This window comes from Aythya ferina, assembly GCF_964211825.1.
Source record: "Aythya ferina genome assembly, chromosome: Z".
Taxonomy (NCBI): Eukaryota; Metazoa; Chordata; class Aves; order Anseriformes; family Anatidae; genus Aythya; species Aythya ferina.
In genome coordinates, this window is record NC_140299.1 from 27,704,775 (window position 1) to 27,724,597 (window position 19,823).

The 19,823-nt window shown below is 38.1% G+C and overlaps 1 protein-coding gene across 1 annotated transcript in view; it reads right to left on the reverse strand.

The window, feature by feature from the left end:
* MAP1B (microtubule associated protein 1B) overlaps positions 1-19,823 on the reverse strand; it is a 71,000-nt gene that overhangs the window by 15,277 nt on the left and 35,900 nt on the right. Inside the window, exons 3-4 of the mRNA XM_084505122.1 lie at positions 7,911-7,993; positions 3,885-4,025 (exon numbers count right to left, since the gene is read on the reverse strand). Of these exons, the coding sequence (XP_084361248.1) occupies positions 3,885-4,025; positions 7,911-7,993 (224 nt within the window). The remainder of the gene's footprint in view (positions 1-3,884; positions 4,026-7,910; positions 7,994-19,823) is intronic.

The window sequence follows — 19,823 nt, forward strand, 5'->3', positions numbered from 1 at the left end:
GGGGTCTGGGGGGAGCTGCCGCCCACCCGTGGGGGACCTGTGCTGGAGCAGTTTGCTCCTGGGGGATGGATGGACCCTGTGGTTCAGAGCCGTGTGGCAGCAGTGCTTGGAGAGCTGCTGCCTGTGGGCAGCCCTCACAGGCTCAGCTTGTGAAGGACGGCGTCCCGTGGGAGGGACCCCACGCTGAAATTGGGGAAGAGAGTGACCATGAAGGAACAGCAAAGATGAAGAATTATTGTAAACCCATTTAGCTATGCTGCTCAGGGGTAGGAGGTAGAAGAGATGGACGGGGCGAAGGTGTTCTTGGTTTGCTTTTAGTTCTCACTGTGCTAATCTGTTAGCAGTAGGCAATAATATTAATCTCCTTTATGCTGAGTCTGTTTTGCCCTTGACACTAATTGGTGATTGATCTCCCTGTCCTTATCTCAACCCATGAGCGTTTTTCATCATATTTTCTCCACCTGTTCTGTTGAGGAGGGGTAGTGAGAGAGCAGTGCTGAACTACCTATTGGTATTAAACCACCACATGCCATAGTATGAAAGGCTATTTTTCTGTTCCAGTCTGGTCTAAAAAACAACATTTAATTGTTCCAGACCAGTACACAAACAAACATGTAACACATTTTAAAGTATAAATGTATAACATATTTTAAACCTTCTGCCAGTTAGAAAAACACAGCCCATCTCTATCCTATATGCTCTTAACAAAGAAAACACAAAATTATGTAAAACTCTTCTTTAAAGAAGTATTTCAGATATAAAACATCAGTGTAAAATATGCCCACACAGTATCATGGAAAATACCATCATCTTCTTTACAGAGACTCAACTGTCATTTAAGCTATAAGAACAGTTCCTATTATACTACAGCTGAACAATTTGAAAGTTTTGGACCACAAACTCAATCAGCAGAAGAAACAAATATATATAAATTAAAATGATGTTTGATTGCAGTGATCCCTGTGGGTCTCTGTGTGCTTATGTCTAACTTCCTTTCTTTGTGTTACATTATTTATTTTCAGCATTTACCAAAAATAAAACTCATCAAAGATGCAGTAGCTGTTATCCAAACAAAAATAATTCAATCAGTACCTAAATAAAGCAGAAAATAAATATTTTCTATCTTTTTTTCTATCTTTTTTTTGTCAGCCTTACATAGTACCAGAACCATTTGATAGGAGTCTAAAGAAATTTCATTTGTATGTCAGACATGGTTTTGTCTGAAAAAGAACAAAGAAAAAGGCAAAATAAAAGGTGTTAAGGTGGAAGAGGATAAGTGACAAGGAAAATAGGAGATCTATTCCTGCTGTTTAGCACAGAAATAAGAGTGGCAGCAAAGACCACAACTCTGAAATGGATTTAGGATCTTCAGTATAGTCCTTATGCTGTCGCTCTACTCAGGGTTGAAAACAGATTATTAGGGAGAATTAGAAGTAGTAAAAGATCACTTCCTTTGGGCGAATAAATCAAAGCCCATGCACACAAGGTGGTAACTTGTGTACAGACTGTTTCTCATGGAGGGCCAACTTTCTGGATAGACAGAAGATCATGTAGTAAGACAGTGAGCTAATGAATATACTGTCCCAAGGTTTGCAGTTAGTCCTGTCTAGTTTATATAATACCATATTTGGATTTCTGCTTCATACCACTAAATTCAATCTCTGTTTCCTCTTAAAAGCTGGCACACATAATGCACATACTGTTAAGCTATTGGTAGCACAGGCCAATGAAGAGTTGGAAAAAAAAATTCCAGACATAGATCATATCTGTTAGGAACAGCAAGCTCAGGAATGCCCCAGTAAAAGCTTTAATGGATTTATATTTCTAACGATGACACAAAGGGCATTGACATCTTCACTGCTTACATGATTTGATAACACAAAAATGTAAATGCTTTTTCTTTCCTCTGGATTGAAGGTCAGTCTGCAAGCAAAGAAACCTATTTATGAACCTGGCCATCTTTAAAGCACTGGGATACCACTTTTGAAGAATCCTCAAGTTTTAAAGGTGTTGTAGCCATAGAAGGCAGACAGCAAGGTGGCTGCTCAGAGAGCATACAACATTGCTTAATACCCTGGACCACAAAGGCAATAACAAAATGTTTTTCCTCTGATAGCTGTTGTTGCAGAGGTGGTGCAATAGGACATCTTCAATGCTCTGGCACAGGAGAAATTGAAAACAATGCTTTTAGGCATCGCCTGCAGAGAGGTCTTCAAGCTAGACATGGATTACTGAACTGGACTTCAAAAGAGTATCACCCTGGTGAAGGGAAATACATCTTTATGTATTTGTAGGCACATACCATCACCATAGTTCAGGTTTGGTCCAGTGAAACAAAAGGGATGGAAACCAGAAACATGAACTTCGCATAATATTCATCAAACCTTATATGCTTATGGGTCAGGACAGCATAGAAATTCTTTCATTTAATCACTATTTGAAAAACCACTGCCCACTTTTTTATAGCTTTTCTTTCTAACCTTGTTTCCAATTTGTAGACTCTCTGAAAATTTCCCATTGATGGCAGCATTGAAAAAATGTCACATTTGCAGGCTTCTGTATGGGAATCAGGTTCTTTCTTTGGGTTTCTGAAACGTGTAGAAGCAGTGAGAACCCAAGGCTCAGGGACAACAAGCCGGGTGCTAATGCTTTAAAAGAGTCGTGCTGGCTGATGAGCATGCTGCCACTAGCAGAGATGAGCCATGGGAACCTTCTTGGGGCCAAAGGAATATATCCCACATGCCCCACAGCAATCCCACACTGGCTCTAGTGTTTTGCCAGACATCACCACTCAGCTTTCCAGCCAACTGTTGTTGGCTTATTAACTGTAACAGTAGGATTTGCCACTGGTTTTGCATGTAGTTCATGCGTTCCTACTTAGCCAGAAGCACATGGAGCTCAGTCTCACAATTCCACAGAAAAGTAACTCTGCAAACTGACTTTTAGGTGCCAGATGCACTTCAGAGAGCAGGAATCCAGTTCTGGAATTCCAGCAGGAATCCTTAACCCTACAGCCACATGCAGAACAAAGAGGCTTTGAGAACATGATCAAATAGATACAGTAAGGTCATACCAGAGTTAAGGCAAACTCTACTTTTTCAGCACTGAACTTTCAAATATCACTCCACTGAAATTCTCCTAATTACTTTTGGAAACTAAAATCCTATGGACATAGCCATATATTTTATCTAAATATATGATTTACACAGCAGCCAAATTAAGTGTGACAGCTTGTTTACTATGGGCTCCTGCCCTATGGGAGCTTTCAGACACAGCACATTAAGCAGGACAGCAAAATAACAAGCCATGAAACAAACAGCATTAAATACTGGTATGTCGTATACTTGTGTTTTTGGTGTATAAAGATCACAAAATTTACAGATTTCTCTGGCTGGATTTTAAACACTACGGTAAAGAAGCCAAGCGGGTAGGTGGTGCAAAATTCTCCAGCTGTTCCAACAGACAGTCTCTATCTTATTTAATGTCACCTACTGCTCAGCTGCCAACAGGGAAGAACCTTTGTCAAATTTGCCTGCTTTGTATGTGCACCTTAGATAAACAACCTGTACACTTCAGAAGCAACACTATCTCCTTCCATTGTTAAAAAGTTCACTGTTTTCCTGTTTCTCAAAGTTAAAACTTAATTCCCCAAATTAAAATGCAATTCTTTAGATAAGCAACTCACGTTAAAAAAAAAAAAAAAAAAAAAGTAAATTAAATAGATGTTTTTAAAGAAAGCATATGTTTTTAAAGAAAGAAGAGTAAAGAGCATCAGCATCAAGCTGCCAACTCTAAATTCAACCTAACACAGAAGGCTATTTTTGGTCTTCTAGAAACCTGTGCCATCACATGACAATAAATGGAAGTTACTTTTATGAACACACCTCTTGATCTGTGAAGATCTCAATGAAGTTCTGGAAGGAGAAGGACCCTGACTGAAGAATGAGTTCTCCTGTGTTTTCAAAGCACTGTCCAGTTAGTACAAGGAGCTTGTGTCTTGCAGCATCTGTGATCATTAAACGCACCTAGAATGACAGAGAGAAACAGCAATAATGGGAGTTACCATGTGTTTCTACATTCCTATGAGAATGAGCAGTTTACCTTGCTTAATTTAAAACATATTTTGCAGCAGAGTCTCACAGTACTGGTGAAAAATCATCAAGTTATAATTCTGCTAACAAAAAGAAACAAACTAACAAAAAGAAATTCTGTAGCAAAAAGAAACAAAGGAGGCACAAGAACTGATTAGGGAGAAGGCCTGATAAATAAGTCAAAGTAAAGACATGGAAAAAAAAATCAAGGAGCAGAAGAGAATAAAATTAGAATGACAAGAAATATTTTCAATGAACAAATATATTCCTTGTATAGCTCTTGGCAAGTTTTAATAGCAGTATATCAGGACAAATTTGGTCAACTGTGCCTCGTTTTCTAATAAGGGACAACTACACGTATCAGACTCAGTTTTTGGAAGGCCATCCTATTTATTTATTTATTTATTTATTTCCCCTGTATACAACATAACTTGCCATTCAGTTGAAAAAATATCACTGAAAAGTAACAGTCACAAATCACAATCCTGCTTCACCAAAATCATAAACTTCACCATCAGGCACTCAGATACAGTCATATGCACCATTTACTCCTCATGATGTCACTAACTATGGGCTTTTTATAGTGTGCCTGTGAAAGATCTTATTTCGTATACATTAGTAAATTATGTAGATGCCTGATGGCTTAAAGGAGCTTGCTATTCCGAAATAACTTTCTTCTGCATTTTGAAATAACTACTTTGAAGTAGATTCTCATTACTTTGCTTGACCCTCACAACAGCTACTAATAATTCCCGTTTCTACCTCAGGGAGAGATTTAATTGTATCCTAAGAAATATTCATACGTTCACTATCATTCTGTTGGCTGATAACTTAAATTGAAGAATAAGTGTAAATAAAACCTTCATAAAATTCTGTGCTGTTGAGTAAACCTTTTGCTAATATTTCAAAAAAAGTTTTGTTTTGTTTTGTTTTGTTTTGTTTTGTTTTGTTTTGTTTTGTTTTTCCCAGAACCAGTAAATCAACTCAGATTAAGGTAAGGCTTGCATTTCAAGTGTGGTAATTCCTCTGTTCAAGAAGAATTACGTTAAAACAGAGTAGTGATTCCAGAACAGTGCTATCCAAACTAAACTAAATGAGAAGAGTCCGTCTGGAACAACTCCACATGTAGATATTGCATCCAAACACTATCTCCATGGAGATGACATAATCACCTCAGCACTCCTAGCAAGCCATTCTTTCAAATTTATATATTGATCGTTAAGCAATCAATTGTTCTAAATAATTCCCTCTCACGCCAGGGAAGCTGAGCCAGAAAGGCTTGACCTAAATCTCTGCTGAGCTCATGTTTTCAGTACAATTAGAAAAGAGTCAGTGAAGAGCTTGTAGCTGCAAGAAGATGCCAACTCTATGACATCTTCATTGTTATTTTATTAAATAAGTGCCCTTGACTTTAAACAGCAGTAAGGTCCTTTAATTAAGCACAAAAGTAATGCTGGCTTGTCACTAATTGCACTTAGGTGATTATAAATTCAACAATATCCTTGATGGTTAGAGTCTATCTATTTCAGATAAGAATAGAGATAAATGCAGTGGTCTGTCTGATGTGTGTCTTGAAACCCCATCTGTTCCAGTGGCATTAAAACCATAAAAAAAGATGGTTTCCTCTGCTGTCTTTTCTCTCATTGCTGGCAGCAGCTCTGGGCAGTCTGCCAACTTATGTATAAACTTACTAGGTTTTCCAACAGCAAAATTATTTCCTGATTTATGAATCACTGATATGCAACTGTCACATAATTCCCCTTTAACTTATTTTATTAATCTATGGTTCTGCAGAATAAATAGATTCTGCAGAGCTAGAAAACTATGGCAGGGGAAAAAAAAGGTAAATATATGGTTGCAGATTGTAGAGGGTAACATATTATACACATGAAAGAACTTCCAGAGACACATAAATTCTGTGTCTGGCTATAATCAAAGCATTCTGAGGGACTATCAGAATTTTGTCTTCTGATTTCAAGACCACTACATCTAAGAAGAAACATTGCAAGGCGATAAATTCTGTTCAACTTTACCCTTGGTTGAAGTCCCAAATTGTTTGAAGATAGCAAACAGCAAGACTCAGCCAAAACTTGGTAACTTATTACATACACAATTGGAAGAGTATTATGGCAATGGAGTGGAGTCTTCTTAAAAACTAAGTAACTGTTAATAAGGTTTTCAGAAATTTGTTTTCTTAGGGGATGTGTGGTCTGTCTCCTTTTGGACTTCTCTCTTTTGGGAAGGATTTGGCAGCTGACAGAACATGATAGGAGCTTTGGGCAGAACCATGTGCAAACTACCACAAATATGGCTGTTACCAGCCAGTTAAAAATTAATAATAATAATAATTGTTCTAACAAGTTTTGCCTTTGTTTTTCCTGAACTGATAGACTCAATTTCATCTTCTAATGAAGTCAAAGCTCCATGGTATATCACTGTCTCCTCAATGGCAACATGGGAAACTACTGATACTTGAAGCTAAGTTTTCTACTTGCCATACAAGCCACATCTCATCTAACCTCCAATTTAATTCTCCTAGTTCTTTCTTATCGTTTTTCTGGCTTTTGTCCAGTGAGGATCTTGCTTAGTCAGCCAAGGTAAAGATTAACTTCTAACTTCTGGCTGTGACCAGTTTGGCAAGATGAAAGCAAAGTAAAGATTGCCTCCCACAGCCTAGTGAAAGGAAGTTGGCAGTAACCTAGACAAACATCTTCCAGAGCCAAAGGAGTAAAGCCAGAGTTCAGAAGTCATTAATTGGCCTCAGACAATGTTCTTCCTTGTGGTCATCCATCAAAGGAAGACAAGAAACAGCAATAGAAACAGCATTTCCTTGCTTTTGGCAGTTTCTTCTGCTCTCCAGCCCCCTCACACACACTTTAAAGGTTTTGTATTTTTACTCTGAAAGCCTGAATGTATTAAAGACAACCTTAAGAGCTGCTGCCCTGCTGCCCTCCTTGTTTCTTTCCAGTCATCTCTAATGAATGCAAGAGATTTTCACAAATAGTTTTTCAGTCAATGAGCTGCTGTTAACTAAGGTGGATTAGTTATTCAAAATAAAATAAAATGAAACTTTACAAGTTTCATTTGCTTCAGTGTGTTTCTTCCTGTTGGTGTTTAATATCCTTTTGTGTTGGTAAAAATTAGATTTTTCAAATAAAGTATTGCAAGTAAAACCACTTCATTTCCCCACAGAAATTGTACCATGTCAGTGCTCCCCAGCACCAGCTAGCAATGCAATTATCCCTATTTTTTAAACCTTCAGTCTCAGTATCTAAATTTCTCAATTTTCTCTTTGAACTATGTGCTCAGTTCTTCAACTCTACTGATTTCATGAGGAACTGGTGCTTTCCAGAGTCCAGTGATTATGTTACATGTTTTTTTCGAGGACAAATCACATAGATCAAACTAGAGTCACCATCACACAGCAGTTTTCCTCAAAGACCTGAATTTTTTTTTTTATCAGGGTACCAGTTGCTCTTCAGGCACTTTTTCATGTGTAAAATAGACATCTAGGGGTACCAACAATGGAAGAGTCAAAGAAAAGCAGATGGATGCGGTTCTATCACTGCCTCCATTTCATCAAGAAGGGAAATTGTGAATTATGAGGAAAGGATTGCTACATTCAGAGATCTGCTTCTGTTTACACTTTTGGCAGTTTACCAGGAGTCTGAGAAACTAGTAAGAAAATCAATGGATGGTTGATAATGTTGATATTTACTACTAACATATGCTTTCAGGCACAATCAGGACCTTCTCTCATTCTGTCCACTTAATGGAGCTTTAGTAATACATCCAGTGAAATATTTCTGTGTGACTTACCTCGGTGCTGACTGCTTCATCCGAGGGATTGATCAGGACTACAGTTTCTAAGATGTCACTTCTGTGGTGAAGAATTTTCTGACCTGAAACACAGAGAGGGAAAAAAAAAAAAAAAAAAAAATTAAATCAAACCAGTTGTGCAACATGGTTTAAACCAATGCTTTCCATGAGCTAGCTATGTGTCCCACTGTGCAGCAGCTCCCTGGTTCACCACAGCTGCACACAATGGCCACAGCAGCCAATGCATTGGCTCATGTTTTCAGAAACATCAAATGCCATGAGGGTCTGTATGCCAAAAACGGGAGAAATTCAAGGTAATGGAAATAAACTGCCAATAGCTGCAAGTTCTGTGCCTTCCCTTCCTGTTACTCATATTGGTCTCACTGAGCTGGTGTGATCACGGACCAGGGTAACTGCTACCAGCTGAGCACCTGGCCCTGTATTTCTGTGGACATATCTACACCATGGATAGAGCAGAGACTACACAGTTCTCTAGTATGACCAGGTGATTTTAAATGAGCTTTCTCATATCAGCAGCTTAGCTGCAGCAGTAGGGAAGTCAGCAAGGGCTACAAACTTCCCCTGTATAAGAAGCAAAGTGAATACTTTTGCTATACATCGGTACTGCCTGTCAAGCACGGTTTGTGAGATGGGCAGAGGAGCCCAGGGGTTGTCCCCACTCCACACCACTAGAAGCACACTCACTGTGGCAGTGTTCTAGAGCCAGGCAGCATCCCACATAGATCCCAGGTCCCCAGCCACACCAAAACAACCAGGTTAATTAAAGCTAGGACAGAAGTCCTCTTCCAGCCTTCCCCTAATATCGACTAATACCAGGACACTGTGAAAAATTCCCTTTCAGGACAGTCTGACACTTGCCCTGCTGCCCTGCCATACTGCTTCACCTCCCTCCCATTTGCAAAAACTGTAACAAGCAATGTTAGGCAACAAGAGTGAACAGACGTGCAAAATACAGCTAGCTCCTGAATGAGTAATGTCTGGGCAGTTTTGGTGCAGCCTCACAGCCTGCTGGCTTTCATACTCAGTAGTTAGTCTGTCTGTGTATTTAATAGTGATATTCATCTGACTGAGAGTGGATGCCAGAAAAACACAACAGGACTCTTGACATTTTTTTTTTCTTATGGTAATTGGCAAATGCTTATCAGCATCTCTTTCTGTGAGAACTGCAGAGAGATTAATTAGCAGCTGTATTGTCATTCAGAAATGTGGACTGGTAATTAGACCAAAACCAGAATAGCTTTCCTTTCCAAGAAAACTGCTTGGTATAATATTAATTAATTAAAATAATTAATTGTACTCAGAAGGATGTAGGGGGGAAACAAAATAAGTCACCTATTTGCCAACTTAGAAAAACTCCCCTGTAAAGAGACTTAAAATAACAAGGCCCAGAACCGTGATTGTGAAAAGAGCTCTGCATTCCTGAAAATACAAGAGCACCATCAAGGCAGTCTGAGAGGGTGGGTTGCCAGCCTTTCCCACACAGCCCCTGGCCCTGCCTTCACCCATCCTGCACGCGCCTCCTCCTCACCTCTCAATTTGATGCATCTTCTGCTGTTGCTCTGGGGAAGCTCTGCATTCATAAATGTAAGAGCTTGTAATCAAAAGATAGAAAATAAAGGAGAAGGAGAAAAACAAACTAAAAAACCTCAAGAATGCTCTCAGTTAAAATGTGAGATGAGGTTGTTGTTTGTTGTTTTGTGTGTGACAATACCTGGAGACTTGTGGATAATAATCAAATCAAGTTAAAGTTGTTTTCATAACACCTATTCTTGGTGCACTAATTTGCAAGAAGGAGAGACTGCATATGACAAAAATGGAGGACGGCAAGTCTCCCTCTGCAGCATCCAGTTCTGGCATTAGCCTCTGTAATTCAGTTTATTTTAATAGCTCTACTTCCTTGCCTAATAAGAATGCATACATGAGGTTGCATTCAGTAAAGCATCCAGATGGCTCTGTTACCACAGACTCCTTCAGAAGATGCCCTATGATCAGATATTTTAGTTATTCTGCAGGCTTCCATCAAATGAAGAGATTAAGCAGCGTATTGAATCTAGTTTTTAGTGCTGGGAAGGAAATGAAAGAAACTGTCACCCTTGAGTTGCCACGGAAATTTCTCATGTAATAGTGGGTGACACAGAACACACACTTTGCTTCAGGCCAAACTAAGCCTCATCTGTGATTAGATGTTAACACATTAAACGTAGCCATGAAGGAAATGCATTCAGCCACATGCGAAGTTAGACAAAGATGCATGGTGTCCACCCGACTCAAAGCACCAACTTTGGACCTCACTGATGCTACTTCAAGTCATCTCTGTAGCTGAGATGGATTTGACCAGATTGAGCCCCAACTCTCCCTGAGTGGCACTGATGGAGGTAATGTACAACCTACACCCCCATCGTGCAGACGTCCAGCTCCAGTGGCTGCATGGTTCCACACAACTTGAGATTGATTTCCAGAGGCAAGTGTGGTGGTCTGCACCATATACACATGCCCATTTGGAGCTGCAACTGGAGCTGTGACTGCCCTCTCTTTAGATCCTCCATGTGTATGTGTGTTACTGCTGACCACACAGGCTGGGGACCAAGCACTGGCAGGGTGCAAGACACTACAGGGGCTTCCCTCATATAAAATTCTAGAGTGGGCTCTATTGTTATTAACCATAAAATGATCCTATGCCATTGCTTGAATAATAAAAAGTACATCCTTTATGGATGTGACAATTTTGTAAGAGTAACACAGGATTGCTGCTGTGGTTGCTACTTAGAGATGCTTGGCTGTGATGAAGGAAAGTCTCCCAGGGAGACAGTTTTACCAAAGAGAAATTAAATGTCGCAGAGCAGGAGAAGAAAGTAGCATGACCATTTCACAGGCTGGCTAGAAACTGTGACTTCTTAGAACTATAGATGGAGTAGGAGCATTGGCGATGTGTGTAGAAGACCCGAAGTATCTCTAAATTAACTCTACTGGATTTTTACAGCCTATCTCTACACATTTAATGGAATGTTTTTATGATGCGACAGAGGAAGAAAGGAAGAAATTTCTAGGATGCACAGCAGCAATTGGGTGGCTATATTTTACCCAAATTTAGTTTCAGAAAGGCAAGTCAAAGTCTTATCTAACAACTTCAGGAAATAAATATTAAATATTAATTCTGTTTGGAAGAAATCTAAGTATTTTTTCATTCCCAATTTTATGAAGTAAAGCTTCAAATTTAAACCAGTTATGAATAGTCATGGCAGTTGTCTGATCCAGAATCAGTCCAACAGAGAGAAGTAGACTGCATGTGATAGTTGTTTAAAGGGTGATTTCCACCATCATTCCAGTTCCTACGGCCATAGGATCCCATTGACCAAACGTTGATGACAGATATCCTAGGATTATTGAGACTGGTATTGCCAGTAACATTGAAAAGTGACTGAAGATGTTTCTAACTTATGCAGTTGGTCTTTTCAGGCCAACCAAGCACCATGATCATGGGACACACTTCTAATGGTAACTATACTGCAGTTAATTTTGTGCAAGCACAAAATGTAAGTGAATGGCAAGGGAAGGCAAGCAAGCCCTGTTTTAATTTTTTTTAACCAAGAACCACTACACACTCTTTACTCTGCCTGTGCAACACCAGCCCATGGGGATGCATGCTATAGGCAACAAGATGTTCAACAGAAGAGTTTCCAGCAGCCCTTCCCTCTACCTAGTCTGAAAAACAGCACTCCCTCACTCCCCATCAATGCCATTTCCACACAAATTACATTCAGAACAGCCCATCCATAGAGGAAGCAGGAAAATATTTTCTGTCATGTTTCTGGCAGGGAGGGTGATGGGAGAGCACCTTTTCTCTGAAGATGATGACTGTTTGGCAGCTGAGCTGACATTCAAACACAACCCTTTATTAAAGTTTAACATTTTTTAACATTTTTTTTTCTATGTCACTGTATAACAAACAAACAAAAAAACAAAAACATACACACACACAAACACTAAAGTATTGTCTCTCTATCAAAAGACATTACCACCATGTTCTGCCAGTCACCATGCTGGGTGACATTAGCAGTTTGTGGGTATTACAGATGTAGTCTCCCCTTAAAAACTTTAGTGGCTTTATGCCTATGAAAAGCGAGAGCTGGACGACTGAAAAATATTACCAGCTATGGATTTCATACATGTGAGTGCACAGGGCTTGGCGGCAGTGGGATGGTCTGAACCACTGAAGGTCAAGGCACGGGCAAGACAGACACTGTTTTGTATTTAATTATTTTGATAAAACAAAATACACCTTTAGCAGAAAAAGAAGTAATAGTCTGAGGCATACAAGATGTCAGATAGAGCACAGTATGTGAGTTGCTAGGACTCCAGAAAAGTACTGGGGTACATCAGCCACTATGCTAGAAAGCAATAAGTGATGTTTAAGAATCATCACATTGGTTTCAGCTTTACCATGCCTGATGAAATTTATTGGAAAGTTATCATATCCTTTGCATGTAATCAATTTAAAATAATAAATTCCTTTTGGGCTTCTTCCCTAGCAAACAATAGTGCAATAGCCCTTACCTTTTAGATAACTTCAAACTGCTACCTGTTTCACCTTATTTTTTCAGTAGGGATTTCAAAAAGATCATGGTAACCTTGTGGTCAGCATGGTTGCTTTGTGCTACCAATAGGGTATTCTGAGTTCTGGATGACTGCTCAGCTATTTTTTAAACTAACAGAATAAATCTATTCTTTTTCTCTTTTTCTTATTTTCAACACAAAGATCATCAGTCATAAATCATCAAATAACACCATAATTGTGATCAGCCCCTAAACTTCCCCACTGTCAGTCTGGAGGCACTACATTGCAACAATTCCAGACCAAGGAGGAAGGATCAAGGTCCTCCTTTACAGCAGATTATCTGTTATCTAAAGATATCTTCATATATGACATGCAGAATTCCATCCCCTTTACCTTCTCCAATGAAATGGGGTCACCAGAGGCTTTAACTTTTTCTGGCCTGAACTGCAAACTAAATAAATAGGTAAATTTACAGCATTAAGTCAAGTAGAGGGTTTTACAGAGCTGCCAAAACAAATTCTGATGATTTAAAAATTTAGAGTTCCTTATCTACAACTGAGATTTGCAGACTTGTTAAAGAAATGGCCACATAATGTTAAGTCACTAGACAGTGGGAGAAGAACTTCAGAAAGCCCCTTCAAAACATGCTCTGAGATACCTGCAGGTGATGCAGGGTGTTGCAGAGACTGAAGAGTCAGTCTTACAACTAGCTGACATGATGGGGTGTACATTTACACCTAACTGCATAACTGCATTTACATCAGAGAAGATAGATTCACTACCTCCAGGGCTCATTGTGACCCAATGACTTCTTACATTTTAGCTGGGTGCAAGGAAGGAATAATATCTTAAATATATATATATATATATATTATTTTATTTTTTCCCAGCAAGAACTCTTATAGATATATAGGAACATCACAATACTTTACACATTTCTGAGTGAAAATAAAATGCATAGTGGCTAGGATGCTGAGTCGGCGTGACAGCTGTGAACTAAAAGTCAGCTCTACTAACATTGCTGAACCCTCTGACAGTGACAAAGATTTGGAAGAGTGACACTGACTAAAGTGTTCCTCTTTTCCTTGTAATTGCTTAAACCTGTTTGCCCTGAACATAATGGTTAGTTCAGATTCAAATCAAACACAACATACTTTCTAATAGAGAATTATGCATCATCTCTGCAGAGTTAGATTATCTCTTGCATCTGATCTGCTGGACTATAAACTCTGCTGTGCCTTGTGAGAAGTGTAAATCCCTGCTTTACCTTCTGCTTCTGAATACAAATGGAATTCATATTCAAGTTTCATATGGTTCAGCTGCAGCCTGGTGATAGTTTAAGGTCTTTCCTACTCACACTTGCCTTGCAACTACAAGTCCTGAGAGGTGATGTCCTACAGCATATTGTATTTTAAGATATTTAAACTCATTTTTATTTAATGAAATAAGACAAGTTGGATATAATTGCATGTTAGTTCTTGGATAACTCCTTATTTATCAGGTTTAATATGAGTTTATACTTCGAGATAGTAACAGATCCCTGAAAATATATGGCTAGACAGAAGATGATGATGCAGCCTGAAAAGAAACTGCATAATTCAGCCCCCAATTACTCTACACAAAGCCAGTCCATTATTCTTGCTCAGTACTCTTGAGCAGCAGTCAGGGAAAGCAAGCCAACCCCTTTACATGATTATTCATATCTGGGTTCATATCTTCTACCTCTAATGCTTGCAGACTTGAGCTGAGCTGTACTAGGAGATGCTATAAGTGCTGCCCCCCTATCAAGCAACACAGGGGGCTCCACAGTTCACATTGAAATCTGAAGTGAATTCAATGCATTAAATCACATTTTCACATACCCTGTTATCAACAGACTAATTGTATCAACTTTACACAATAAATATCAATTTCTTGCACCCTTTGCCAACTTCATGTGACATCCAATTTGCTGTCAAACTACAGCCATTCATCAAGCAGAAGCAAATTGCTGGTCTTTCTCTTCCATCTGGTACTCTCAGGAGCAAATTATTACCCTCAGCTATCATCACTCACCGTCAGAAACAGCAATTTTCACATAATTCTTCATGTTTTACAATTTCAGGGCACTAAGGATGACTGCTAAAGTGCTAAAAATTTCTTTTGAATAAAGATATATTACAAAAAGTACTCTGAAAAAACTTGAAGCAAACCAGTCTAAAGTACAACAAATAAAAGTTTATGTATTACATTTTAAATGCCTACAAACCTGGTGTTTTGTTTTTTTTTCTTTTGTTTTGGTTTGTTTTTTGTTTTGTTTTGTTTTGTTTTGACAAAAAAAGAGATATACCTTAGAAACCAAACCAAGTCACCTAGAGTTTTCATTATTGATTTCACTGAGGCAATGGACAGGAGTGAAACTTAAGCATGGCTGAAGACCTCAATAAAATCACTGCCAAAGAGAATGAAAATACACTTCCTGTTTATATAATGCACTTGCAATTGTAATGGATTCCAATGATCCAGATAAATGGGTTCACACTTGACTTTGCTAAAGGAAAAATATAACCAGTAGTCAGTCAGTGGCACCAATCCATTCAATGAATTCACCTGCAAGTTACTGTTGTCATCATTAAAATTTGCTACCAACAGGCAAAAATACAAGCCTCTTCTTGAAGAAAGCAGCATTTCCTTGCCAATTTTAATCAACAGCTAAAGAACACCAAACTATTCTGAGAAGCAATTGAAGAAAAAGGTGTTCTGTGGGTGCGTATTGCATAAACAATTTCCAAGGTCATATAGAAACAGAAACCTGAATCTTTAGAAGTCAGGCAGAGTGCCTTAGCTACACAATCCTTTTGGTTCTGCTGGGTAGATCAGTATGTTGTGCATTATAAAATAATGAATACTTAAAAAGCTATGCATAATGGATTACTTTTTAGAAGATCTCCTTAAGTCACTGTTAACTACTGTCCATGGATGAAATTCTTCCATAAACCCTTTGCCAGGCTATTAAGATATTTAACAAATAAGACCTTCAGCACTCCAGACACTGAAACTCTAGCTACAAATGGCAACAGAAAACTGAAACCAGCACCCACTGAAGTTAGGGAGAGATTTGGCCAGGCCTATAAAGCAAATGAATTTAATCTTCTCCTCTCCTAGAATTTGTACCTCATAAACTTGATACAGGTAGGCAAATGTGAGATTCTCTGTAAGCAGTGGTCTTAAGTTACACATTTCCATTACAAGTAATAATCTTAAAATGCTGTTAACAGCTAGTGAGGAAGTTGATGGCATCCATGCTGTGGTCAGCCCTGTATAATAACATAGACTGTAATCCTTTCATTGCTTCATACTAATCTCTCTCCTTCTTTTAAATCCCAAATACATAGAAAATGGCAAAGGCAGCTCTAAAATATGCTGCAAAATTGATCCATGGATCTGGAGTTTTAGTTGTCAGCTGCACAGTGCATTACCCTGGTACTGCATAGAAATTGGCAGCCAACACACAACGCGATGGGAGACTGCAGTGATGCAGAGCTGACTCATCAGTCCTGAAGGTCACCGAAAGTCCTCATCTGAGCCTGCATTTGGAAGCATTACTAATCAGGGAAAAGAAAAGAGAACTGTACAAAATCAGGCCTCTTCTGGAAATGATCTCTTCTGTCTACAAGGAAATTTCTTCTTCTAAAACCAGAAAATATCTTGGACCCAGAAACCAAAATAATCACAAGCAGAACAGTCCATTCCCCAGTAGAATTGCTTCTGCAATAGTCACAACAATGTGATTTTTGACTTTGCTGACTTATTCAGAAAAATAAACTCTCTTCCACATCCCAGCTTGGAGTAACTGTCAAATAAACAAACAAAATCTTGTTTGGAAGATTCTCCCCCAATATCTCTGTGTCTCATTATCTCACACTCCAGAGTTTCTCAAGCAACACCCTATATCATTATATGGGATGGTTAGAAGCATGTGTGTTCTTTTGTTATAATGAGTGCCCAGTACGCTCATAGCATTACAAGCAAAACCATTTACTGGGCTGTTAAAGACGTTAAGCAAATTCATGTGTCAAAGGGAGAATGCTTGGGACTATTTCCAAGGGCTGTTTTTTATGGAAAAGAAACATCAGATTAATTTTAACAACTTCTTCCAATAAAGAATGATTATGCCAATTTGCATTAAACAACATGGTGTCTAACACAAATACAAATGAACAAGGAAAATTGCCACTGAGCTCAATGATGACTGGAAGAGTTTCTCTAATTATAACTGTCTACTGCTAAAAATAAGACAGAAAACATCAGCATTATGTTTCACCTTAATAGAACTTAAGCAACTAGACAAGATTCTCCTATATTGAAAAAACAAAAGAAAACAAAAATTGTTACATGTATTTTACTTCCCTTCCAATGCAGCTATTGCTAAAGCCTTCTAACATCCTTTCAGTTTTACCTCCCTGTGCTGCAGTGCCTGTCTGAGTCATTCTGCCTTTACCTTTCTGACTACTGGGGAAGTTTCCCAAGAGTTTTCCTTTCCCCTGCAGCACTTTGTGCTGATGCATGCTTGCACTTCACAGCAAATTCCAGCTTTGTGTGGAAGACAGCACAGTAAACATCAGGGAAAAGCACGTAATGCAAAATGTGCAGCAAAGGGTTGAATACCGAAATGAGCATTTCAGAAAAAAAAATAATTTCAGAAATCTGCCATTTCCCTTCCCAGCCATCTCTACCCGAATGCATTTTTAGTCTCCTTTCCTTCAGTGAGAAGCCTCTGGATTTTGATAATTTCAGAAGGTCTCTGTTAATGTTACCAAATTGCTTTAGCTTACTTACTAATGGGCTTTCATCACTGTGGCAGCTGAAGCCAAACCCAAAGCTCCAATTAAAACCCTCTGGGGGATATTTCTGGTCTTAGGGTCATTACTGCAAATGCAACTTATTTTTAAGTTCATCTGCCATCTCTGAAAATCAGAAAAGTCTTAATACAACCAGTAGGGGTTTCACACATGGGGAATCCATTATCTCCCTCAAGCAGATTTTCTTTGACATATATTTATTTAAAACAAAAACAAAAACAAAACAAAAAAAAAAAAACACAAAAAAAAAACCAAAAAAACCACAAAGTTTCTCAGTTCATATATAATTTCTATCCTTCCTCCACTTCAGTTCAGAGAATAATTTCATTGGTTTGGCAGTCCATGTATAATGAATGACAGATCTGTTCACAGGCACTAAGGGCTGTTGAAGCAAGCCTTGCACTCAAGATCAGACACTTAAATTTCAGCATAAAAAATTATTTATGGTTGAATCTTCCTTTAGCCTGAAAATCAATAAGTTTTCTTGGGTAACAACCAGACAAACAAACAAAAAACAATGGTTTGCAACGTACCCTTGATACTTGTAATGTAGCATTTATTACATAAATTAAAGATCCCAGGCTGTTAACCAAAATACCTCCTTAAACATGATTAACCTAATGATGCACTTTGAAAGAATTTATGTTTTGGTGAAGTTGTTTCACAAGTAGCATCACAGCTTTTTTGCTGTTTCCTAAACAATTCATACAATCATAATATCTATGTTAAGCAAAAATTTGTATTTTTTAAAAACTTGCTTTTACTTTTATAACCATTAGAAACTTCTAATTTTTTCAAACATATATTGTTACTATCAACTAAATTACCAGCTGTGGAATATCTCTGAGCCTCTGCAACCACAGTAAAACCTAACAAGATACATTGTTTCTAAGCCTTTAATAAGAATTTGGTTTAGTCTTTTCCCCCAGCAACCATCCACGGGACATCTTGCCCAAAGCTATTATTTTGCTTTATATAGCAAGGAAAGAAAATCAATCGATCAATTAAACAACATCAAAACAACAAAAACGCCATGAAGATTAACAGTGCTATTAGTGTTATTAATCAGTTTCTGAACTTCAATTCACTGTCACATTTTAGCAACACAAGCTTTCCGGGTCTGAAAGCAGAGATCAACTGCTCTACACAAAGGCAGAGATCTTCCTCTTCCAGACAAGAAACTTGCTTGAAAGCCTCAAAACTCTTTCATCTGCTGTCTCTTGATTGGATGTGTGCAATTTTCTTTGGTTTTATACAAGCTGCAAATGTAATATGAAATAAAGTTCCTCCAAGTACAATACAGGCAAGTGCTATTAATTAATCCCAAGATTTCATATAAAAGTAAATGAGAAAGCATATCTACCAGCAACACGTTTCAGCACAAAGTGGACCTTCTTTTTGCTTTAATTTCTGGAAACAATGCTTAAAGTAGTCTTTGTCCTTAAGTTTTCCTATGATATGTTTAAGTACAACCAATAGATTACAACATTAATCAACAGTAGTATAAAACTGAGAAAATCAAAATTCAATCCTGTAATTAGAACGTCATAAACAAGGATGGAAGGGGAAAAAAGGCAATATATTCAATAAATACAAAACCATATCCAAATATTATCATATCCAAATAAAAGTCAGTGTCTTTTAGTACCTAAAATCTAAATTTTCACAAAGCAATTACACTAATCACTTGTGGAAACTGCGATATCAAAAGCAATATATAAACAATGATGGTAGCTCATATCCACTGATACAGTAAAAGAAAAAGATATCCATTATCAGAAGTCTAAGGGTTCAGAAATTAGAAATAAATGAACCAGCAACTGTGACAGCAAAAGCTGGCCATCTATATGACAAAAGTGGGCAGACTCCAAAGGCTAGTCAAGAGACCAACTTGGATTGTTTTTTTCCGTTCTGTCCCTGCACCTATGTAAATATGGACAAATAAAAAAAGAGAGGAAGAAAGGAAGAAGAAAGAAAGAGAGGAAGAGATCTCTTTCTGAAAACACCTACTTTAATCTTCAAGAAAGCAAGGAGCTCACCCTATCAAGAAATGAAAAAATAATTAAATATGAGCTCTACCTTAGGTTCAGTGTTTTGCAGCTAGGTCTTCCTGCCTTTTCCTAAATCTTCTTTGTTATTTAGGAACCTCTAATCACCTTTTATGCCTCAAAAACACAAACCTCTGAAAATACTTAATAATTTCACCCAGTGGGAATAGCCATCCAATTTTGGTCTGGTTCTTTGTGAAAGTGTTAGAAACCTTTAGCATACCATGATTGCTTAAACTTTAAGGTCTATTCTTCCTTTTATGTGCATGTTTAACACCTATTAATGCCAATGAGAGTTATGTGCATACAGCAATGAAAGATTAAACTCTTCATTGTTTAAGATGTAGTGATCAGCCATGTGCTGCTTTATGAAAAACCTCAAGGATATTGCAAGTACTATGGGGAGTTAATCTCATTACACACTACTAATAGCATTTGTGGCAGTGTT